Source organism: Triturus cristatus, chromosome 10 (assembly GCF_964204655.1).
Source record: "Triturus cristatus chromosome 10, aTriCri1.1, whole genome shotgun sequence".
Lineage (NCBI taxonomy): Eukaryota > Metazoa > Chordata > Amphibia > Caudata > Salamandridae > Triturus > Triturus cristatus.
In genome coordinates, this window is record NC_140593.1 from 907,757,733 (window position 1) to 907,783,209 (window position 25,477).

At 43.4% G+C, this 25,477-nt stretch overlaps 1 protein-coding gene across 1 annotated transcript in view; it reads left to right on the forward strand.

Moving 5' to 3' along the window:
* The first annotated feature begins 1,697 nt into the window (after positions 1-1,697).
* The window catches only part of LOC146796233 (uncharacterized), a 215,760-nt gene continuing 191,980 nt past the window's right edge, over positions 1,698-25,477 (forward strand). Inside the window, exon 1 of the mRNA XM_085630185.1 lies at positions 1,698-1,938. Within this exon, the coding sequence (XP_085486311.1) occupies positions 1,762-1,938 (177 nt within the window). The 5' untranslated portion in view covers positions 1,698-1,761. The remainder of the gene's footprint in view (positions 1,939-25,477) is intronic.

Consider the following 25,477-nt stretch of genomic DNA (forward strand, 5'->3'; position numbering starts at 1 on the left):
TAGACTCGGCTCCATATTGATGTTTCTGTATCTGTATACTGTGATTCATTGGTGTGTCTACATTCAATTATTTTTGGCCTTATAATAAATCAACAAATCTGAAGTTCGGAGTCTATGGTCCTTTGAAGCATGTCTATATTGAACGTATAATTCCATATTGTTTTGTTCCCCTCAACCACTTACAGGAGGTAAATCAAAGGTCTGTTAGGCTATATCAGTAGGGAAAATCAGTGGTGCAATTTAGCGTATCCAGCAGCATGGGGTTGGCTGCCTGGGGCGGGTGGCCACAGGGCCAATATAGTTACTTTGTGGTATAAGGTAACGGTAACTCACAGCTAAGGTGAAGTTATACATGCATATAGCTGCAGCACCTCAACATATGTTTAAAACAAACCTCAGACACTCACCTAAAAAATCAGGTCAAGTGCAGATATGGTTATAAAATAAAAAAAAATTAAAACTGAAATTCACCATCTGTGGTACCTCGCACACCAAATGCAATGTTTTTGACTTCATAATGTTTATTCCAATAAATAAAAACACCCAAAAATATAATGTAGTTAAACAACACTTAATGAACCCAAGATTTATACTACATTCCTAATCATCTCTGAGAGTGGTATGGATAAAGTGATATGACATCTCATCTGTAAGATGCGGTACAATGTTTGTCACTGCATCTGTTTAATAAAGTGTGTGATCATGTGCATTGCTTTTGGTCTGAGGGTTATGGTTTGCATGGCTTTTATGCAAGTTATGGATCGTGTACTCTAGGTGTAGGGAATGCCACCAGCTAAAACTCTTCCAGCTTTGCCATCGACTTCACCAGTGTCTGAAGTTGATTCTGCGACACATAGTCGGGGGTCAGTTGTTCACTCTAGTGTGATTAGTCCACCGCCATGTTAGGCAAAGGGAACTCCATGAACTGCGGCAATGGTCATGGTGTGGGCATAGAGAACAAATGTATAGGTTCGCAAAAATGCTCATTTTTAACTCCCAGCATTTTAGGGAGAGCACTTCATGGACACTGAAAACGTACCACAAGTTTAGTGGGCATTCTTAGTGCCCTCTGTATGCAGGCAGAATATCCACCAACATCGACGGACACTGGTAAATCTTACACAGAATGTTTTCTCCACTTTTATCTTTCAAGGCAGAGACAGCAATTGTGCTTGAGTAACTCCAGGAACGAAACATTCTCAATAAGACAGATTTTCAACCACAACCTTAGAAGCTGTTGTGTATCCCCCAAAATGAGTGACAGGAAATCCACAGATCACACTGGTACTCAGGATTAAACGTTTTAACCCTAACTAATGACATAGCATTACCACCCCCTTCCTCCTTTTACTTCCTTGTTCCATCCCATTTGGTATTTTCCCTTATTATTTTTCCATTCTGATTCACCTGTCTGAAATTCTAAGGCTTTTTTAATCTTAGTATTGTTTGTTGATCTGCTGAATAACAACTCCAAACTAGAGATGCTCGAGTATTAATCACACCTCAGTGGTTTCATTGAGTGACAATGGAAGAGCTCGGCCTCTGTAGACACACCTAGAAAGGGCTAATTATTGTGAGATTCCTGGAAACTTTCAGGGAGAAGCACGTATTCACTGGTGGTGGCGGAGGATTTCCCAATTAAAAGGCGTAGTTTCGAAAGCCTCCCTATAAAGTTAAGTAAAGGAAGTGACGTCCTCGTCTAACCGAGTCTGTGTCCGAGCAGGGTGTTCAGTCTAGCTCCCGCTTGAGCAGGCAACGGATATGGCTCGCGTGCTGACAGCTGTGTTGCTTCTCTGTGTGATTGCAGTGATCAGCGCAGCAGCGCGTGGACATCCTCCAAGGAATGTCCACGAAAGAGCAATTTCATCAGCCAATGAGAATCACGAGGCGGCACGAAGCAGAAACAAGCGATCGGCCGCCGGTACTGTGGACAGCCCTGTGAGTACTGCATGACTAGATTGTTTAAATATGTTTTAAAAGCAGAACAACCCTGAGACAAGCGGCCGTATGTCATAAATGAGCCCCGGCAGCGCTCACATGAGACATGGTAGCCCAGGTTTAGAAACACGTCATGGAACGCAGCGCTGTGCCCTGTAAATTGCATTGCATGACAGGGGCAGAGTTTTAAGTGGGCCGGGTCCCTTCAAGTAATCCTTGTCAGCTTCCGCTTGTATTTCACGTTTTACTGAATCTTGCACTATTCTCAGAATGTTGTGTTTTTTTTTTTTGTGGAGCATTACTCTGGTATAGTGCATGCATTGAACTGGGTCAGCTCCAGGTGTTTATAACGACCATGGTTGAATGCCCTGGAGCTCAGGCTGTAGGCAGGGCGAGTTTCTCACAGTGCTGTCAGTAAGTCAACAAGCATTTGCAATACAATAGGTCTCGCATTTATGCGAGTTTGAGCTATTGATATTGCAAATGACAATGCCTTTTATTTTTGTTTTTAAAACATAAATAAAATGCATTGTCTTTTACAATGCCATTAGCTTAAACTTGCGTAAATGCGAGACCTATTGCATTGCAAATGCTTGTTAATCAATGCACTCACAGGTCGACCTCTGGTCTCCAGAGCCGCCCTCATCATTGTACACAGGCTGACCTCACCCAGGAGCGGCCTTTCTCATCCGCGCAGAAGGCGACCCATTGAATATAGGATTTTGCTCTCACCTGTACACAGGCTCTTCTTTTTCTACAGGCTGTTCCATGTATAAATCAGTGTTTCTCATGTACACAGGGCACCCCCGGTATACCGGTTGTTCCATGTACACCCGAGGCTGCCCCTACCTCATCCTGACAGCTGCCTTCTCCTCCTGCCCTTGGTCTCGCGCCCCATTCTCAGACTGTGCCAAGGATCCTGGAGTTTACCAATAGCTCCAGACCCCAAGAAGGGCGCCCTCATCCACAACAAGCCGCCAAAGAACCCAATACTAGGATATTTTACGGAGTATTTATAAATCGCGTTTTTAATTTTCTCAGCATCTTGGCGCTGACGGCTGTCTCTTGGTTACTCGTTAAAGTGCACCCCACTAACAGTGGGTTTCCTTGCTGGGGGAGACCAACCGGGAGGGGGGTCTTCCCAAACACCAGTGTGTGCGGGACGGGCGGGGGTGGACAGTGGGAATCAGTTTGGACTCATGGGGGTATCTCTCTTGTGCATAGGATGTCTCTTCTGCACGGCCTGCCCATGAACACTGCCACTTCTACGCAAACTGTCCCTTAGAGACTGAGTGCCCAAGGTACGCAGACTGACCCTTGCACACAGTGTGCCACTTGAAAAGAGGTCACCCTTTTGCAGAGTTAGTCGCGTGCGCACAGGCTGCCCGTGGCACACAGGCCGGCCGCGGCTTTATCCTCGGCGCTCACCGTGCAGCCCATCCTGCGCCTCGGCCCCCACAGCTTCCTGCCGGACAGGGGACCCGAGCTCGGGACCCGCAGCAAAGATACCCACTGAGACCCGCAGAGGGGAGATCTGCTGAGCCGCAGTGCCCGGAGCAACCCGGAGAACAGCCGGTGCCTCGGCCGCTCTCAGCGCCGCCTACTGACTGCCCCACCCCGCACACACCCAGCTCGGGACTCGGCCGCTGCCCGCTATCTCCCCAGCCACCGTCTGCCGTGCCCGGTGACCCAGTGGCACAGTGTGTGAGCGCCGCCTCCTCCTCCGCCGCTGCCGCCGCGCTTCCTGACCCTCCCCCTTCTCTCTCCCTTCATGGGCTCCCTCCCTCGCAGGCTTCCTCTTCCCCTCACACGCTTCCTCTGCACTCTCCTCTTACTGGCTCTCTCCCCTCCAGACACTTCCTCTGCCCGCACGAACACACCCTCCTTGACTCGCGCTCCTCGCAGGCTTCGGGTGCCCCGCTGCCACCCCCCGGGGCTCCTTTATTCTCTCCAGACTTTTGTTCCCCTGCTTCAAAGTCACCGGCACCCCACACACTACTTCATCGCTTCCTCCAGACTGCCCGCTGTAACATCTTCCCTCATAAACTTCATGTGTTCAGTCCCCCCTCGCAGTTCTTCGGACGTGCCTTGCAAGCCCCCACCCGACTCATCCCCCCCACACTCTTCCCCTCCCATGATGTATTTGCTTGGCTTTTCCTGCCGGCCTCGCCTGCCAAAAGGTTTCTTTTCTTTATGGGGCCATGTGTTTGGCCCCATAAAGATAAGAAACCTTTTGCGACCAACGCAAAGCAAGCGGGTCCGTCCAAATGGGACGGCTCGAAAAGCCAAGCAAATACGTCACCGACACCTCTTTTCCAATGGCTGGCCACCGTTTACCATAAACGGTGACGCCATCCAATGGAAAAGAAGGGCGGGGCTTAATGCCCCTTACAGAAAATACCTGTTAACACTAAATCTCGGCAGCGAGACTGCGCATGCGCGCAGCTACGCCAGGCGAGACCTAAAAAGGTGCTCAGAATACATGGTTATTCTGCACAGCTCACAGGGACAACCCTTGACAAAGCCAATAGTCCAGGCTGGGTTTAAGTGTATATCACACAACAGAGACAACATCAAAAAAAGAAAAAAAGAAGATAAGACAATATTGGACGCAAAGAGTGGGAAAATCAATAGATTTTATAATACTGCCCTCACACACCCGAGAGTGTCATGCTTCATCATTGGGCCGCATCATACACCTAGGTGCAGACCAACACCTTAGGTGGAGCGCAATTTTTTAGAATGGATGATGAAGAAAAGTGGTGAGGGTAGAGTATAAAGAAAAAACAAGCAGAACGTACACAAGTGTGTACTTCTGAGAGAAAAGAAACAAATAGTCTCCAAAGAAAAGGGACCAAAAGAAGAGCAGAAAGAAATCTAAAACTGTCTCGGGGTTGACTCTCAGACTTTTATTCTTGTCAACCTCTGGCAGGATTAAAATAAACAAAATGGGGTATCCAGGGCAGGTAACGACCCTACAATCCCCCTGCTAAAACCAACATATTTCTGCCAGCTCTATATGTGCCCAACCGGGTCACTCTGGCATTCATCAGGGTGTTGGTCCCTTGGGTTTGGTCTATACCCCTTCTCGGGTATTTTTTACCTTATTCAATCGGGGTAATATCCCCGCGTCACTCTTTCTGGGGATATTACCCGATTGAATAAGGTAAAAAAGATGCCTGCATATCTTAAAGATACTAGAGAGGTGCTGAACCTCATTAAAGATCTAGAGTTTGATGTAGATAAAGACTTACTGATTGGGCTGGACATAGAATCTTTGTACACCAACATCCCCCAACAAGAGACTCTGAGGATGATTGAGAATATACTTTTCTCAGAGAACTGGATTTTCCAGACACCAAGGGCTTTTATACTCTGCCTTTTGGAACTGGCGCTTACAAAGAATTTCTTCAAGTTTGAGGACAAATTCTATTTACAGACCCACGGAACATCCATGGGGAGCTCTTGTGCCCCCAGTTTGGCATGTCTGTATGTATCAAAGTTTGAGGAAGAAGTAATCTTTCAACCGTCTAATCCCTTTCTGAATAACATAAGGGATTGGCATCGGTACATAGATGATGTTCTTATCATCTGGCGGGGAGACAGGGTCTCGGCTGAGACCTTCCTAACCTGGTTAAACTTGAGGAATCCTTTTCTGTTCTTCACTGGAACGATTACAAATGATACCCTCCCCTTCCTCGATCTGAATATCAAAGCCGAGGGAGGTGTTCTGACTAGCAATGTGTTCCACAAAGAAACGGATAGGAACAATTTACTATCTTTTCTGAGCTTCCATCCACGGGCCTTGAGGGAAAACCTTCCCTATGGACAGTTCCTGCGTCTTCGCAGGAACTGTTCACAGGTGGAGGACCACAAAAAGGAAGCACTAATTCTGAGTGAAAAACTCAGGAGTAGAGACTATCCCGAGGATGTAATTAAAAGGGCTCAGAAAAGAGCTAGGAATTGCAATAGGGATGTCCTTCTCGAAACCAACAAGAGAGAGACAACGGATAGGAGTATTTGTGTTACCACATATAATACATCCTCGAATCACCTCAAAAAAATCATCCAGAAGAAATGGCAGATTCTAAACTCAAATGGGCTGAACCAACCTGTCCCCTTATTCGCATTTAAGAAAAGTGCAAGTATTAAGAACATTATTGTGAATACCCGCCCGAGACCGGTCAGAGACGTGGGTTACCTGGGTTTTGGCCTTCAGCCTTTACCTCCAGTGGTTGGGCATTACGCCTGTGGCTACTGCAGAGCCTGTCCCCTGTCAATTAATGGAAAAAATATTGACATCGGTCTGAAGAGCCCTTGGGAACTTAGACAACATACCATGTGTAACACTGAAAACGTGATCTATATCTTGAAGTGCCCCTGCGATTTATTGTATGTGGGCATGACGACACGGAAAATAAAAGTCCGGATTTTAGAACACATGAGTACAATACGCTGTGGTAAATCTAACACGAGACTTACTGCCCATTTTCTTGAGAAGGAACATAATGAGAAGGACCTGAGATGGTTAGTAGTGGATAAACCTTTTATTCCACAGAACACAAATGACATCTCGAGTTTCCTTTTAATGAGAGAACAGAGATGGGTAGAATGTGTGAAGAGCCATACCAGAGGATTAAATGATGGAATCCCCTGGTTCCAATTATATGGAATCATACAATAGGAATGGGTTCACGGAAATAGTAAATGGGTTTTACTCAAGAAGAGGAGGAACTAATTAGTCGATCCACTCTGGTGTACCACTCCCTCGTACATTTTTGAGAGATTACATATTAATCTTACCCTTGAAGGAAGGGTGAAATGCGAGTACATTAAGATTCATTCCCCCTAACCGATAAGAATACCTCTGTGATGTGAAAATGGCAAAATTAGAGGTTTATAGGAACTCCAAGATGGCCGCTAGGAATACTAACTGGGGCGATATCGATCAGAAGGCCTCTTTCTATGTTGATGAAACAGCGGGCATGCTGGGGAATGCACAGAGTGGGCGTTGAGGATTCCGCGCACACGGAAACGTCCCCTCTTCAAATAAGGGCTCGATGTGAGACACCCGTATCGTCGGAGGACGGACGAGGGGAGATAGGAGACAGTGTCTCTTTGGAGTAGTAAGTGCAGTAGAGACATCCCGGTGGTGCGAGCAAGTTACTCGAAGTGTGAATGCCGTTCAGCCACTATATCAATTTCGACAATGCCTTGAGTGCTACATTAGTATAAAGAGTCGAATAGTGGAACAAGGACGGGGGTGAATACACATGGCCATTAAATGTGAACGGGCTGTGTGGAGAAGTTGATTGAGTGGGAGTTTTTTTGTCAGACAAACGAGTGTTTTTTATATTAATGCTCCTTCCTCATACAGAGTGTGACGACAAGAGCACCCTCCCCCGCTGTCCCGTGTTTAGAACATTTCTCGTAAACTCTTGTGAGTATTACTATGTTCCTTTTGAAGAGGGTCACGTGGACAGGAGATATAGACTAATAATTCGTGATTTGACACGCAGAGTATACTGTAAGAGACACGGTGTAAGCTATGGATCGTTTCTTTTAAATGGATAATTCTTGTATATACACACAGAGGAGGATCGGAAACTTGTACACTTGATGTAGTGGTGCCTGGGGGTCGCGGTTCCCACAATTTTGGGGTTCTGGTTTTGCTATAAGGTGAGGCTGCTTTGGAGATTATAGATCACGTTAAAAGGATGCGTGGGAAATACAATGATTATTTTGAACAACTAGGAGAAGAGGGAGAGTGGGAATGATGATCCATTTCTTTGTCTTCTTCTGTTGTAGATATGTTTATCCTCTTGGAAATTCCAGAAAGAGTGACGCGGGGATATTACCCCGATTGAATAAGGTAAAAAATACCCGAGAAGGGGTATAGACCAAACCCAAGGGACCAACACCCTGATGAATGCCAAAGTGACCCGGTTGGGCACATATAGAGCTGGCAGAAACATGTTGGTTTTAGCAGGGGGATTGTAGGGTCGTTACCTGCCCTGGATACCCCATTTTGTTTATTTTAATCCTGCCAGAGGTTGACAAGAATAAAAGTCTGAGAGTCAACCCCGAGACAGTTTTAGACTTCTTTCTGCTCTTCTTTTGGTCCCTTTTCTTTGGAGACTATTTGTTTCTTTTCTCTCAGAAGTAAACACTTGTGTACGTTCTGCTTGTTTTTTCTTTATACTCTACCCTCACCACTTTTCTTCATCATCCATTCTAAAAAATTGCGCTCCATCTAAGGTGTTGGTCTGCACCTAGGTGTATGATGCGGCCCAATGATGAAGCATGACACTCTCGGGTGTGTGAGGGCAGTATTATAAAATCTATTGATTTTCCCACTCTTTGCGTCCAATATTGTCTTATCTTCTTTTTTTCTTTTTTTGATGTTGTCTCTGTTGTGTGAGATTAAGTCTATGTGAGGGAGTCAGAGACAGTCTTATCCCTCGTCTCTTCTGCATTGTGGTTTGTGGGTTTAAGTGTATACCAGTTGTTCAGTTATAGCAATAACAGAAAGCACAGAGAGACCAAAAAATACAAGTTGGGTGGAACACTATGATGTAGCATAACGACCAGAGCTGCTGACTTTGGAGTTTGGGAACCAAATATGAGTCTCAGCTTCGGCTCAACATCCTTTGATTCTGGGCAAATCCATTAACGTCCCTGCGCCTAGCGAAAATTATTGTGTCCTTGTGTATTGTAATTGGTGCTCATGTGGAGCGCCCCAATACCTTGGGTCCAGTTTGCACTATAAAAAACTGCAACAAATAACGAAATTTAGTTTATGTGTTTAACCCATGTCTTTAACTACATAGTCCATGCCCTTTTCTGAGACCACCCCCCCCAGTTTGCACTATAAAAAACTGCTACAACAAAAAAAAGAAATTTAGTTTATGTGTTTAAGCCATGTCTATAATTACATAGGCCATGTCCCTTTTTGCACAATGGTACTGTAATAACGCAATCCTCTGTGTGGTTTGGAAATACCATTGGTGATAAATCATGATTGGGTAACTACCACCTGGTAGTAAAAATTACAGTCATTGTAGTACATACACCTGTGCAGTTTGCAGCCAAATAAATGCAGTTGGATGTTAAATGTACCAACAGGCAAATTGATGCTTTATTTTAGGAGATTATTGGAGCGTTTCTTCGAACATATACATTTTGGGGCATATTTACATGCGGCGGCCGACCATGGGTAGGTCTCATGTGAGAAGACACTTCAACTATGTTATGTCTCTCTCGAAACTCTAGCGAGCAGCCCGGCATGTCTCAGTTGGAGCAGATCAACACCCCCATTTAGGTGCACTCTTTTCCAGAGGTATACAATTACCTCTTGTTTTCACCACACAATATGACTACAGTTGAGTCCAGACTTGAGGGGATGTGACTTTTCCTTTTTTTCTATACCCAGTACATGCCACTCCCTAAGAGTAGATGAAGATACTTAGGTCCTGATGAAATGCCTAGATCTGTACAGACTTTATAGGGCATGAAACATGTCGACCCCCTGAACAACTCATTCATTTAAACTGAAGCAGGTTTAATTTCTCCCCCTCCGGTTCATGACTTTCCAGTTAACATTTTTACTCATGGCACAGGTACCCCGCAAATAAACTACCATTGGAGAATCCTGTAGCTATTTTTAACCACACGCACACCATCCCACTTCTACTCACAACACATAAGTTCCCTCCCGCAACATCTTTTAGCTTCACGAAGGAAAACTGAGAAGAACTCCGGCAAGGAGCCCCCTGCAGGGCCCGTTGGGCATTGCAGCGCCGGCCAAAGAGGAGCTGCCCTATGATGAAGCATGACACCCTTCGGGTGTGTGAGGGCCCTTGCTCCTTATTGGAGCTATCCCAGCACCTGTTTGTAACTAACATAACTTTCCCTACCCGCCATTTAGGTTTTCTTCTCGTCCTCCCCCCTTCCACTTCTTCCTTTCATTTTTAGGAGCAGCGCACTCTCTTGTTTACAATAATTCCATACGGCCTGTATGCTGGACCTCCCAAGCCCCGTCCCTCCTTGTGAGATTAATTTGTGGTTTGGAAAGAAATACCATTGGTGATAAATCATGATTGGGTAACTACCACCTAGTGGTAAAAATTACAGTCATTTTAGTACATATGCCTGTGCATTTTGCAGCCTAATAAATGCAGTTGGATGGTAAATGTACCAACAAGCAAATTGATTATTTATTATAGGAGATTATTGGAATGCTTCTTCGAATATGAATATATACATTTTGGGGCATATTTACATGGCCACTGTGCCTCTGGAGCGTCACTTTTTTTGAAGTTCCATTGGTGCACAATGCTGATCCATATTTACAAGACCACACAAAGCCCCCCCCGCATGGTTTTTAATGACTTTGTAAATATGGCCCTGTTTAATTCATTACTCTGCGTGAAAGGGGTATTCCATGGGTGTTGCTATGAATGTGTTCATGTAACACTCATGGATTCTGATGCATTCCCAGTTCTACAAGATTTCATTATCCTGGGAATGGGTCAGATTCCTATGCCTCCGCGTTAAAGTGCCATAACTAGAAAAAATACCTTTACTTCTCCTCGTTTTTTGCTCTTTATATGTGTTCTGCAAACATAAAAGGAGGAAAACACCATCAATGATCATTTTTGTGCAGGAAGGTACACCTTCCTGCACAAAAACTATCATCCCTGCAACGCAGGAACCCTTGTGCCATGGTGCATCAGATATGGTCATCCATATAAAAAAAGCACACATTAAAAACAACAAGATTCAGTTTCAAAATATACTAATTCATGAGAGTAGACAACATTAAAAAACGCATGCACATGTGCTTACTGTATTATCAATTCAGATATGGTCACCACTTTTCAAGGTAAGAATGTCATACAATAGCAGCAGATATCATAAAGAGGTGAGACCGACGATTCATATAATAAAACTGAATGAATAAATGAAGATAAAGTGCGCTCTTTTAACAGAAATAGGGAAAATGGCAGTAATAACCTCAAGTGCATAAGAAGATGGCCAGTGGATCATATACTAAAACAGCACAGACTTGCGTAAATAAAGTGTGTTCTTTAAAAAGCAGCCTACTGCCTTACAGGTGGAATAATCTTCCAATTGCTGCAGGAAGATTAGCACGGCTCTGCATTTACTAAACTTCAAGTGACATTTCCAGTACAGTTGTCAAAAATGAATTAGGGTCATATCAGATCATTTCCAAGAATTCATGTTTGAGTTGAGCAATGAAACATAAAGTTGAAATGTAGGCTAATATACTTGAATGAAGCCATTATATAGTTACAGAATTGGCAGGCCTAGTCCCAGATTCTGAATGAGTCATAGTTTTATGACCACCTCCCTTCCCCACACCAAGTTGTATCAGGTCCAATAAATATCTCATACTTTTGGAAAATATTGGCAGATTAAAGCTTCCATCATTTAAAAGGGGAAAAGTGTACGGTATTTACTGTAACATGTAGGTTTTGGTGTAGTAACTACCAAAATCTGCATACTATTGGCTGAAATTTTAGAATATACGATGGTTCTCACATCTGATAAATTCTGAACACGTCGGTGACTGATTTTCTGGATGCATAAATGATGTACCTTACTAGGGACACTCATAGTTTAGGCCTTAAAGTATTGTTACATAGTGTGATTTCATGGTGAAATTACATACATAAGATTATTGAACTACATTGTGCCATATGTGACGTCATCAGCAGTGCATTGCGGGCGCGCGAGTTATAGTTAGCTGAACTAACTATAACGGGGGAATTTCAATGGTTTTGTACGAGTGAAAAGTCCAGCTAACTATAACGCCCCTGAAACCTATGGTTTTTTCAGTGAATTTCTAAGGTTTTTTAAATGCTAATTCCTAACTATAACGTGCCTGAAACCTATGGTTTTTTCAGTGAATGTCAAAGGTTTTTTAAATGCTAATTTCTAACTATGCCTACACAGATAGGACATGTAAAGAAAGAAGAAAAAACGCACAGAAAGAAAAAAAGAAATGCAGAAAGGAGCAACAGAAGTCCTCAAAGACAAAGAAAAGTACAGGAAGAAGGATAACGTGCAGAAAGAACAAACAGAAGAGCAGAAAGAAGCCTTGTTGCAAAATCATCCTGTACCCTCAACTTTTTCAGACAGATACTGGTGGTAACTGAGTCTGACTAACCAGTCCTACAGCCAGTGCTATGTTAAAAGACACTTAGAATACAGTGAAAACACCTACATAGACTAGGGAACACTATGCGTTGTGGTCCCCCTGTGATTAGCATGACCTCCTCTGTAAGCCCCTAGTATATAATAGGGCAGAGGATTGAAACTACCTCTTAAAACGCGCCACAGGGCGTGTTTGCACACATCACCTCAGGCCCCATTCCCTTCCTTCCCCACTGTGTAAACACGCCCTGTGGCCATTTTTAGTTGGGAGATTAAGTCCCCTTGAATCCTGAGGGTCCCTAAATTCCAACTAGCCCACTAGGTACCTCCAGTAAGCGCCACAGAGCTGTGTTGCAGAGAGGTCTAAAAAGGGGCACGGCCTAGACCACATCTCAGCAACGCAGCGCAGTGGGGCTTATTGGAAGCACCTGGTGGGCTAGTTGGCCCCCAGGGTCCCTCAGGATTGAAGGTGAATTATTTCCACAACTTAAAACGCGCCACCGGGCATGTTTGAACACGTCACCTCAGGCCCCGTCCCCTCCCTTCACCACTGTGTAAACACGCCCTGTGGCCTTTTTTAGTTGGGAGATTAAGTTCATTTGAATCCTGAGGGTCCCTAGGGTCCAACTAGCCCACTAGGTACCTCCAGTAAGCGCCAAAGAGCTGCGTTGCAGAGAGGTGTACAAAGTGGCACGGCCTGGACCACCTCTCTGCAACGCAGCGCAGTGGCGCTTACTGGAAGCACCTGGTGGGCTAGTTTGCTCCCAGGGGCCCTAAGGATTGAAGGGGAATTATTTCCCCAACTTAAAACGCGCCATAGGGCGTGTTTGCACACGTCACCTCAGGCCTCGTCCCCTACCTTCCCCACTGTGTAAACACACCCTGTTGCCGTTTTAAGTTGGGAGATTAAGTCCCCTTGAAATCCTAAGGGTCCCTAGGGTCAAACTAGCCCACTAGGTACCTCCAGTAAGCGCCACAGAGCTGCGTTGCGTGGCCTCAGAACACCTGTCTGCTAAGCAGCTCCCTGGCGCATACTGGAGATACCTGTTGGGCTAGTTGGCCCTCAGGGACCCTCAGTATTTAAGGGGAATTAATTCCCCAACTTACAACTCACCAGGGGGCGCGTTTGCAGAGTGCTGCAAGGAGGGGGCGTGGCCTCCCCCCTCCCGAGGCCCCGGGATATGGCCTTTTTTTTTGTATTCTTTAGGAGGGGAGCTGCGTTGCCCCCCTCCTCAGGCCACTTATGGTCCCGGGGACCCCATCCCCCGGGCCGGCCTTTGTTTTTTATTATATTTTTTTATATATATTTATAGAAACACCTAGGACATGCTGGACAAACCGAACGTACCTATCACCATGACGATTTGCGTGTTATTCATTAAAAGGCTACTATACATACAATTTGGAATGTATTTACACCGCTAGTGAAGCTCAGATGTGTCTGTTTCCCTACTGTGCCTAATCCTTGCACCCCCGCTGGTGGGTACTCTCCAAGTAGACACCCTTGTCGTTTATTTATACATACATGGGTAGCTATTGACAGGCACATTTAATAGACATGTACACCAAGCCATTCAAAGGGGATTCGACAAAAATTCGATCAAAACTATGCAAGAAACCCCCCTCACGGTTAATAAAACACACATCCACTGCCGGATGTGTAATACTTTTTATTTTACTCTCTGGAAAGGAGACGAACCTCACTTGAGAGTCACAGCGCGCTCCTGGCTGTGCCCAATGCTGTGTTACACCCACCAGTGCCCGCCGAGTGCCACACACCTCTGTGTTGTATTCCACCAGCTAGTGCGTATGCTATGACACTCTCTAGCCCATGTGCACTGTAAAACCAGCCCGTGAATATGTCATGCCACACTTGCCTTCGCACGGGTTATATTGCCCCATATAACGTGCCTTTCTCGATGTCTATGTTATAACGCACAGCGCTATGCCATACATATTACAATCTGGGATCCATATCTTTGTCACAGTGCATATGCAACGTTACACTCCCCAGCACATATTTTATATTACAACTTCAGAGACTAGTTAGGTTATACAACACTGCCCTGTGCATATTACACTCCAAGGTGCATATTGCATAGCACGCGCTAGTGCCTGTGCTATCTCGCGCTCTCCAATTAATCTGTCATTGCGCACAATGTATTGCATATTATATTTCACGCTCCGGTTAATCTTATATCACACTTTTTGGTGCATAGTTTATACCATACACCATATCTAGTTTTCATTTTCAATCGTGCTCTCAGGACTATATTCTATATAACACTGCGTTCACCTACCCTTTTAACAGGCATTACATTTTGCGATGGGAGGTAGAGCGTCCCGGGGTGTTTCTGCCGAGTGAGCCCGGAGTCACAGTCACAGATGTCCTCTTCTTCCTGAATAAAAGTGAGATTATGCTGCATACTTGTTCATATTTTAAGTAGTTCGCACAGACACACATTTTAAAAACAATAAAGTTCCTAATACCCGCCTTCTCTGAATAGTAAGCTTGCTGCCCCAGCCACCTCCTCCCTATCCTCTGTTGTCTGAATCCATGGACAAGCCTCCTCCCTCCTGCCATGCATGGTCTGATGTGCTTCCACTACCCCTATTTAGCATGATGTACCAGTCCACTCCTCCTGCCCTCTATTGCCCAATTCTATGCCCCGTCATTGACCTCCTGCTTAGCCTCTGTGCTTAGCTTGCTGCCCCTATTCTCCTTCCCCCTGCCCTCCGATGTTTTTGTGCATGCCCCTGCTCCATCCTTTTTGCCCACCATGTTCCATGGACCTGCCACTCCTATCTACTCTGAGTGTTCTGTCGAGCTGCCACTCCCCTCCCACCTGCCTAGCATTGTCAGATGACTGTAACCTGTCCCTGCCACCTCCACCCTGCCTGTCCACATTCCATGCTCCTATCCCCTTCCTCGGGAAACAGCCTTTACCACGAAGGCTTTTCTATGTGTTAAGTTTACAACGGTACACTTACCTCGTAATCGTCTTCACAATGCGTATTGCTTCCACGACCGTCTTTATCACGCAAGCAACGTCTTCACGGAACGTCTTCTACCTCTTCTGAAAAAATGCGTCAGTCCTTTTTTAGTGTCGGCGAAGACGTGAAAAAAAGGCAAAAAAAAGAAAAAAGGGGTCTTGGGTGGGTCTCCCCCCCCCCCCAAAAAAGCGTGGTAAAGGAAAAATCGAGGTAAAGGCTATGCGTAGAAAAAATCATTCCGTTGTAACGCATGCGTGGAAAAGGCATGCGTTGCAACTGAATGCGTAGTAACAACATATATTCCCTTCCTCCTGTCCACTATAGTCCATTTTACTGCCACACCCTTCTGCCCTCCCTGGTCTGTTGTGCTGCAACTGCTCCTCCTGCCTGCCCCACGTGGTCTGTTGAACTCTCTTGTCTGTGCTCAGGTCCTGAACCTCCCTTCTATCCTCCATGTACCTTTGTGCATGCCCCTGCACCCTCCTTCTTGCCCATCATAGCCATTGTGCTGCCACTAACCCTCCCGCTTGCCAGGCATGGTCTTCTGTGCTGCCACGCCCCCTCCCACCTTCCCTGTGTGGTCAGCTAGCTGCCCCTGACCCCCTCCCACCTTCCCTCCATGGTCTGTGTGTATGCCATCATAGTCTCACTGTTGCTCTCCATGGTGTGTCTTGCTTCTAGTGCCCATCCTGCCTGACCTCCATGGTCATCCTGCTGCTCCTGCCCTGTCCCCTTGCCCCCTTGCCCCCTTGCCCTCAGCCCTCTGTTTCCATGTGCAGAACCCTATTCCCTCCCTCCTGGCTTGTCTGTTCCATTGTAATGCCCCTGAGCCGTCCCTCCTGCCCTTTATGGTCTGTAATGCTGCAGCTTTCTCTCCTGTCTGTCCATTATGGCCAGCTAGCTACCATTGCCTCTTTCCCCTCTGTTCTCTGTTGTCCATGTGCATGGTCCTGTCCCCTTACTATTGCTTTCTATGGATTGTTGTGCTGCACTCCCGTCCCACATGCCCTATGCGGTTTATTGTGCTGCTGCAAACCCTGATTCCTGCCCTGTAGAGTCAGTTCGGTGCACCTCTCCATGTCCCTCCTGTCCTCTGTTATCCGAGTCCATGTCCCTACCCCAATTCCTTCTGCCTTCCATGATCCAATGTACCATACTTGTGAACAATTTGAACTTGGTAAGAGGGAGATTTTGAAAAAAAACTGGGCTATTGATTTTCCCCTTTGAGTTACATTGAAAAAGAGGAGATTGTAGACAGCAGACAGATCAAATAAAGCCCATTTGAGCTTAAAAACATTGGACGTTTCCTGGCTGAATCGGGTCTGTTGGCATGTATGGTTGTACAACCACTGTCTCTTCTTTCTGCCCACAATGGTCTATTATATTGTCACAGCCTCTCTTGCCAGTCCTGTATTGTTGGTTTGTTGCCCCTGCCCCCCTTTCCACTGCCCTACATAGTCTGTTGTGCTGCCACTGCCCTTCCTGCCTGCCCAGTGTGGTCAAATTGTTGCCTCTGCACTCTCCTACCTGCCTTCAATTTTCAGAGTCCGTGCCCCTGGCCTCTGCCTCTCAACAGTATCCCAATGAACAACTAGATTGCTAACATTCTATATTTATTACAAAAGTGTGGAACGCCTGACGTCATCTTGATGTAATCAAAACTGTAATACCTAGAGTATTTCCTTTAGAAATTACATATATGAGAGGGTCTTATTTGCATCAAAATTATGGTTAGTGCTCTAAAAAAACTAAAATGAGGACATATTTTCTGAGTTTTCAAATAGCGACAAAGAACTTTTAAATTATTTGTAATCTTTATGTTTTTTTATCCAGTTGACCACTTGATTAAATGTTGCACCTTGGCGAGAAGATGTGGTGTTACTTCCAGAGCTGCAGACTTTGCAACTGGGGAACCAGGTTGGAGTTTCTGCTTCAGCTCAACATTCTGTGATTCTGGTCAAATCACTTAATCACCCCATGTCTACAATCAAAATTAATTTGTTCTTGTGTGATGTAACCAATGCTCATGTAAAGCACTCCAATACCTGACAAGTCTGCACTATATAAAACTGCAAAAACACACAAAATAAAAAGTGTTTTGCACACTTCTGTCATTGGGCTACATGTGGGCTACATCTGCGTGATATTTGTGCTGCATTTGGGCTCTTTTGTCTCTGGCGGCCACCTTGGGAGACTTATTTGTTATGAAGTTTCCTAATTTCCTCATTTACTGCAGTCTCCTCAGTAGGAAATACTTTCAGTTTTTTACTTTGGTTCCATCAAGAAGGCATTCAGATGTGTCACACATTTGCCATAAATTCTGAATGTTAGCACTCTAGTTGCTTATTAGATCACTGTAGTAAAGCTACTGCTCACCAGGGAAGTCTGCTGCTGGTATTCAAAGAGCATGTTTCAGTCTGCATGTCAGAATTTTTTAATAAAATAGAAGAGGATTTGAGAAGTCAAAATGTGCCCTAATTTTTCTTTCTGCAGCACTAATCATAATTTCTATGGCAAAATGAACCCCCTCATTTTGTTCCTTTGCAAATTAAATGTGTTAAGTGTTACCACTTTATTCCAATCAAGTTGGCTTCAGGTGTGCAATACGTTTGTCATAAGTAGGCTTGTTAGTGCTCTAGTTGTTCTTTAGAACACTCTGGGAAGCTGCAGTAGAACACAAAGGAATCAACTGACAATCTCTGCCCTTGTTGGATGTACATGTTTTACTGAGAATGTCAGAATTCATTCTCACATGACTGAGAAAGATAATGTGAATTTACAGAAAATATGCTCTCAGTTTAGCTTATAGATCACCTTCCAAACCTCTATGGGAAAATCATGAGAAAATAGTTTTCTTTGAAACATGATTCATGATATCCCAGTAGAAGGCTTTTTCACATGGTAAAATCACCTTAGAACACACCACAGTTCCTAAAATGGGTATGGTACCATCAACAAATGATTTATAATGTAACTAAAGTCTTAAAACCTTCTATTAACTGCAATGCTTTTTAATGAGGTGCTATCATGTATATTGGTCCCAAGATGGCTGCCAACACTTCTTGGATGAAGTGCTGACAGCCAATCAGATCTCACGATGAGATGTGTGGTTAGGCTCCGTCCAGATATATATGTGATTTTACTTTTGATTTTCTCAGGAACTACTGAAGGGATTTACACCATTTAACCAAAAGGCACGACTCTAAACCAAGGTCTACCTTTTTGCCAAATTTGGTGTAATTATCGTTCCGCAGTTCGGGCTGTAGCTGTGATTAAAGATTCCTATGGAAAATTGCATGGGCAAAACATGTTTTGGGCCCCCCTATATTTTCAGCCCCCGCTTGACGAATCACCCTGAGACTTTCAGGATAGGAGCGGACCGGAGTGCCCCACCAGTTTTGAAAATTTCGCAAAGATTCGTCAACCGGCGCCAAAGTAATGAATGACTTTTGTTTATTTTTTTATTTTTTTATGTCTATCCAAACTGTTTTTTTTCTTTTGGAATTGACGTTGTTATTAATTTTATCTGTTTTACACAGTTTTATGAAAAGCGGGGATACTCTGTCAAACCATCATGCCCTGAATGGGCGTTCACAATACAGAGTCAGAGGATTACTCATGTGCTCTAAATGTACAGAATTGTTTTTGATATAATAAGATTACAGAGAGGAAGCTAAATCAGTTTAAGTGCTTATATCACTTAGTGCTAAAAACGTGAAAAAGAAGAAAGAAAATACACGTTTTTGTTGCTTTTCTTATCCAGATAAATATCTATAGTTTGCGATTCACAGATGAAAAGAGCCTATCAGAAATAAAGTGAAAGTCTGAAAGTGGAAGTTATATAAAAACAGACTGAAGGGGGACATTGGACAGAAAGGCCCACCTTTCAATTGATCCCTCCCTGATATTTAGATCATGTACTTTGTCCATAATATGGTGGAAGACTTGATTCAAAACAAAACAGAATTATGTATATCTAGATGTACCTTATGGATCTATAAGAAATGTAAATGATTACATGATTGTATTAATCAGTACCAGAATCTTATTCTAAATGAGTACAGAAGGCACCCAGGATGTGTGGTTGCGACGACAACGGTGAAACTCTGTGTCTATATATATATATATATATTGGGATTTTTCTTAAATCCTATAAAATTATTTTTGCTTAAATTACATTAATTTCATATTACCATCTAATTTACAGCAATCACCATGATGGATGAATTATTGTGGTTCTTTGTGATCTAAAAACTTTATTTACTTTCAAATAACATACCTTGATTAACGATGTAATTCAAGTCCAGTATGTTTTCACTTTCTATTTTTCGTTTTTTCCATGTTAAAAAAATGTTTTCTATAAAAAGACACTCTGGACATTAGGACTCTATGGTCCAGTTGAAGGCTGAGTGCCGAAACGCGTCGACCGTCCTTTTGTGCGTGTTACTGATGTTCTTTTGCTGAATAAACACTTCAAGTGTTCTCTGTGGTGCCGTGCTTTCCTTCATTGCGACGAACCCCAGGACTAAGGGTGAAGCGAGAGAGAAGTTTGTTCTATATTGAGCGATGGCTGCCTGCGCTTTACGTGCACCCGGGAAGCGAAACGGAATGGCGATCTAAGCAGTCCCTGGATACCGGAAGGTGAAGTTACTCGCCGGCTGTTCTGGTCACTGTTTGCTGCTTACTACTTGGTTATTACTTGTTTGGAGACTCCGCGACAGGATCGTGCATTCACGGAGGAGCAATACGAGGACTTTGGGTGAGTGAGGTGACGGGGGAAGCGAATGGTGGTGCCTTGGAGACTGCGGGTGCGGCTTCCGGGTCACCCCCGCCGTATACCTAGCACCTCCGGAGACCCTTTGTTCTCTTAAACTGCTCAAGTGCAGAGGAACTGTGTCATAGAACTGTTACTGACAGATCCTCGGTTCACCTTCTCCCACAATACCGGAACGTAACCTATATACACCATTACTTTTGAAGCAGCGTACTATGACCATATTCCCGGAATTGACCAGTACGAATTACTAGTCAAGTAACAGAGACACTACCCCAGTAGGAATAATCATCTATTTACACGCACTAACAAATTGAAATAATTTTTTTGCATCGTACCAAACCAATCCGAACCACAATACCCATAATCCACCATGGCTGAGAGAGTTAAAAATCGAGCACAGAGAGCATGTGATCTTCTTAACGATGACTCCAATCTCTCTCACAAATCTGGTAACGGCGCATCTAGCGGAGACAAGAAAAATAGAACCGTCTCCTGCATTTTAAAGGAATCACAAGCGGCTCGCATCCAAGAAGTTAATAAATGGTGGGAGAAAACAACACTTGAAAAATACATTGAATTCAAAAGAATTCCCAGAGGCTTGAGAATTCTCATTATGCCCACCCTTAATGACCTGGACATAGACTTAATCAAACAATGGCAAACCGATACCAACGAATGCTCATTCAGACTAATGGCCACCTTGATTGCTCACGCCGATAGGAAACTAGCTTTGATCGCCACAACTATTAAAGATTTGGAGACTGAATTGAATCAAATTCCTACCGATGAGGAAATCACTAAATCAATTGAATCTATGGAAAAGAAAGTCAATAAACATGAAGATGATGTGGAAAAACGTAAAGCCAATAAATTTAACAGGGACAGACTCGACTACACTTATGGCCGAATCTACACTTTTGCCAGAAAATACGATACATTCAGAAATCGTGTAGTCATGGATAAACACAGCGGACAAGAAACTCCTGCGTCAGAAGAAAGCTCTGAATTGAGCTCAGCTGATGAGGATCAGACTACCTCTAGCCTGGATTTTTCCGGGGAAATGCGCCTCATGCAGATGACAACGCGACAAAGAGGGCGCGGCCAAGGACCATCACGGGGGAGAGGACGACCACAAACCCGAAACGGAGAACCAGGAGAGGCGGTCAGACCCAAAAGAGGAAGAGGAAGAGCAAAGTAAAACTAAAACCACAAAATCTCAACCTCATTGTGAATCTCTCCAACAAAATTCTCAATAAAGCGCAAACCTCACTGCTTAACAAGGGCCTTTCTTTCTGTCCCAACAAGGACATGGATCTTGCTAACATACGTATTGACCTGTACAAATTTTGCCGTAAAATCAAACTTAAAAAATATTTTGAAGAAAGACCTTCTCAACCATCTTCTACACTCCCACCAAGCGAAACTATTCAATCTTTAAGTATCAAAGATATTCCAGCATTAAGAACAGCCACCTCATTACAAACAGAATCTCTTACACAAGTTGGTGCTAGCAACCTTTCTTCCATGTCTGATCTACAATATTGTCAAGACACTGGCCTTGAAACTAACAGAGGAGGAAACAGCGGTTCTAAAAACCAATCAACCTTTTGTCCTCAACTTCCTCCTGGCAACAAAATTGATCTCTTTCAGGAAATCATGGTGGAGGAGATCAATAAAATGTCTACCAATTGCCTTATGTCATCTACCAAAAAGCTTAAATCTACAACCAAATCCAAGAACATGAGAAAGACATGGAACCTCACCTATGAAGAACACAATGCATTAAAAGAACTACGCAATGATCAAAATATCATCATCAAAGCTTCTGATAAAGGGGGTAACATCGTTATTCAAAATTGTGAGGACTATATTAAAGAAGCTGCCAGACAACTCAATAACAAGGATCATTATGAAAAATTATCCAAGAATCCTATCAAGGATTGGACAGAGGAATATCATCTGAAACTCTCCGCTTGGAAAGACAGAGAACTTATTGATCTGGAAGAATATTTGTATTTAAAAACCAATCACCCCACTACGGCAACCATTTATTTCTTACCAAAGATCCACAAGTCAATTATCAACCCACCTGGCAGACCCATTGTTCGCTCCATTGGTTCCTTATTAGAATCCACATCCCGGTTCATTGACATCTTTTTAATGAATTATGTTACAGCCCTCCCATCATACTTGAGGGACACAATGGACTTTTTGCAAAAAATTGATCAGTTTCAGTGGCACGACAACTACATCATGGCCTCCATTGATGTTGCATCACTTTACACTTCGATTCGTCATCCTGATGGCATCGCAGCAGTAAAAAAATTCCTCGACACCAGAGCAATTTGTTTTTTGGAACATTCTGAGATGTTGATTGAAATGCTAACCTACTGTTTGACACACAACGTCTTCCTGTTCAGAGGAGAATTGTTCCTGCAAAAACAAGGGACCGCGATGGGCACATCATTTGCCCCAACCTATGCCAATCTCCTCATGGCAACATGGGAAACTGAAGTCTTAAAAGACGTTCGTGCAAAAAATATCAAATTTTGGTCAAGATATTTTGATGACCTGTTCATCATTTGGGAAGGCGATATTGAGCTCTTTACGAACTTTCTGGTCTCTCTCAACACTAACAGTTACCAATTGACTTTTACATTCACTACCAGCACTACTAAAATTGTGTTTCTGGATGTCGAAGTATATATACTAGATGGTAAATTCTGCACTAAAATGCATAGAAAACCCACGGCTAGCAATAGCATCCTTCATGCTAACAGCGGACACCCAGCCAAACTCAAATGGAGTATCCCCTACGGGGAGATGCTAAGAGCCAGAAGAAATTGCTCAGAAGTCTCAGATTTTAACACACAAATAGTCGAGATGAGTCAACGTTTCCTACAACGAGGCTACCCTATGGATGTAATTCTAACTGCAATCAACCGAGTTAAAAACAAAAATAGAGATGAATTACTCCAAGTAGGCCGAATCAAAGAGGACACTGCGTCCATAACCAGACTCATAATCGACTTTAACAACCAAAGTAAAGAATTCCAAAAAAACATTTCCAAACATTGGGATGTACTGCTTTTAGATGACACCCTTAAAAATATTCTCCCAGCTGGACCTAGAATTACTTACCGCAAAACTGCCTCTCTGGGAGATATTCTCACTCACAGCCATTTTGAAATCAAACCACAAACTACCACGTCTTGGTTAACGACACCGGGATTCTGGAAATGTTCAAAATGTAAGGCGTGTGAACAGGGCCAAAACATCACTTCCTACCAACTACAGAATGGCCATCATGAAAAGATTCTAGATCACATCACTTGCGAATCGAAATATGTAATTTACAGACTGGGATGTCCATGTCAAAAATATTACATTGGTAGCACAATTAACAAACTTAAACTCCGCATCCTACAACATCTACGTGCCATCAAGAATAAGGACTTCACATATCCCATTGCTAAACATTTCTTTGATTTTCACTCAAGTGACAGTAATCTACTCAAGTATTCAGGCATCAAAATCATCAAACAAAAAGAAAGGGGTGGAAACCGCATTCTTGAGCTAAGAAGAGCAGAGTCGAGAATGATATTACTAATGGGTACAGAAAACCCATTAGGACATAATTTGGATGCTGAACTACACGTGCACCTCTAATACATCTTTAATTGATTAATTATGATGGACTCATCCCTGTTCCCCCTTTTATACTTATATACAAATCCCACTGTTGATCAAAACATTGCAAATCTTCGCCTGCTTTCATAACAATATTTTCATCTTTCTCTCCTCTGATTGCTGTTGTGATCTATATATGAACTTTATATTGTAACAGTTGAAATAATTATAGGTTGGTAACATTTGGAATTTTTTGACAAATAATTAACCCTGACTTTACATACTTTATGTAAATTCGCAAATGAAAAACATTTTTTCAGTGTGTGGTCTAAAATTGTGATCACTCACTTCATGAATTGTCAAATAGGACCTCCTTATTTAGAATCCGTCAAAATTATTTAAAATTGTCTGATTCCAATTGACTCCTCTAGAGGCTACAGGTACTTTACCTTGATTGGGATTTTTCTTAAATCCTATAAAATTATTTTTTCTTAAATTACATTAATTTCATATTACCATCTAATTTACAGCAATCACCATGATGGATGAATTATTGTGGTTCTTTGTGATCTAACAACTTTATTTACTTTCAAATAACATACCTTGATTAACGATGTAATTCAAGTCCAGTATGTTTTCACTTTCTATTTTTCGTTTTTTCCATGTTAAAAAAATGTTTTCTATAAAAAGACACTCTGGACATTAGGACTCTATGGTCCAGTTGAAGGCTGAGTGCCGAAACGCGTCGACCGTCCTTTTGTGCGTGTTACTGATGTTCTTTTGCTGAATAAACACTTCAAGTGTTCTCTGTGGTGCCATACTTTCCTTCATTGCGACGAACCCCAGGACTAAGGGTGAAGCGAGAGAGAAGTTTGTTCTATATATATATATATATATATATATATATATATTCACTGACAAAGCCATAGGTTTCAGGCATGTTATAGTTAGGAATTAGCATTTAAAAAACCTTAGAAATTCACTGAAAAAAACATAGGTTTCAGGGGCGTATCTTCCCTTAGGAGCCCTTGAAGAAGAAATCATTTGAAACGCGTCGGCGAGACGGCAGTCTGTTTTATGTACCAGCGGTTTGAATTTTGTCCATACTTCTAAATAAAAGGCTGGTTACCTTTCTTACTGGTCCGAGTGCTTCTCAAATGGGACACCAGTGTTTTGCAACAATAGCGGCTGCCCAGTCGCGAGGAAGCACCACCCCAATACACAGAGGGGGTCGCGTGGACAGGATACACCGACCACAATGCGGGAAAGTAAGGAAAGATTGAGAACTTTTCCATCCGCTGGGGCCTATGCCAGGTTTTAATTCAGCAGAAATTGTGCACGAGATTACTCATTAATGATTAAGGCACTCCAACTCCCAGAATGCTGATGACTGCTAAGGCAACCCCATACAGGGGGAACATGCAAATATCGGAGGAGGAGCACCATTAAGCACGTACCTTCCGTTAGGAACCCTTGAAGAAGAAATCATTCGAAACGCGTCGGCGAGACGGCAGGCTGTTTTATGTACCAGCGGTTTGAATTTTGTCCATACTTCTAAATAAAGGCTGGTTACCTTTCTTACTGGTCCGAGTGCTTTTCAAACGGGACACCAGTGTTTTGCATATATATATATATATATATATATATATATATTCACTGAAAAAACCATAGGTTTCAGGGGTGTTATAGTTAGCTGGACTTTTCACTTGTACAAAACCATTGAAATTCCCCCGTTATAGTTAGTTCAGCTAACTATAACTCGCGCGCCCGCAATGCGCTGCTGATGACGTCACATATTACATCACTCATGACATGGTCAGTGACATCACTCATGACATCACTGATGACATCTCAAATGACATCACTGATGACATCACTGATGACATCATCCTTGTGAATGTGTGTTTTTCTGAAAATTAAATATGTTTTATATATGTATTTCTCAAGGGCGATGGAAGA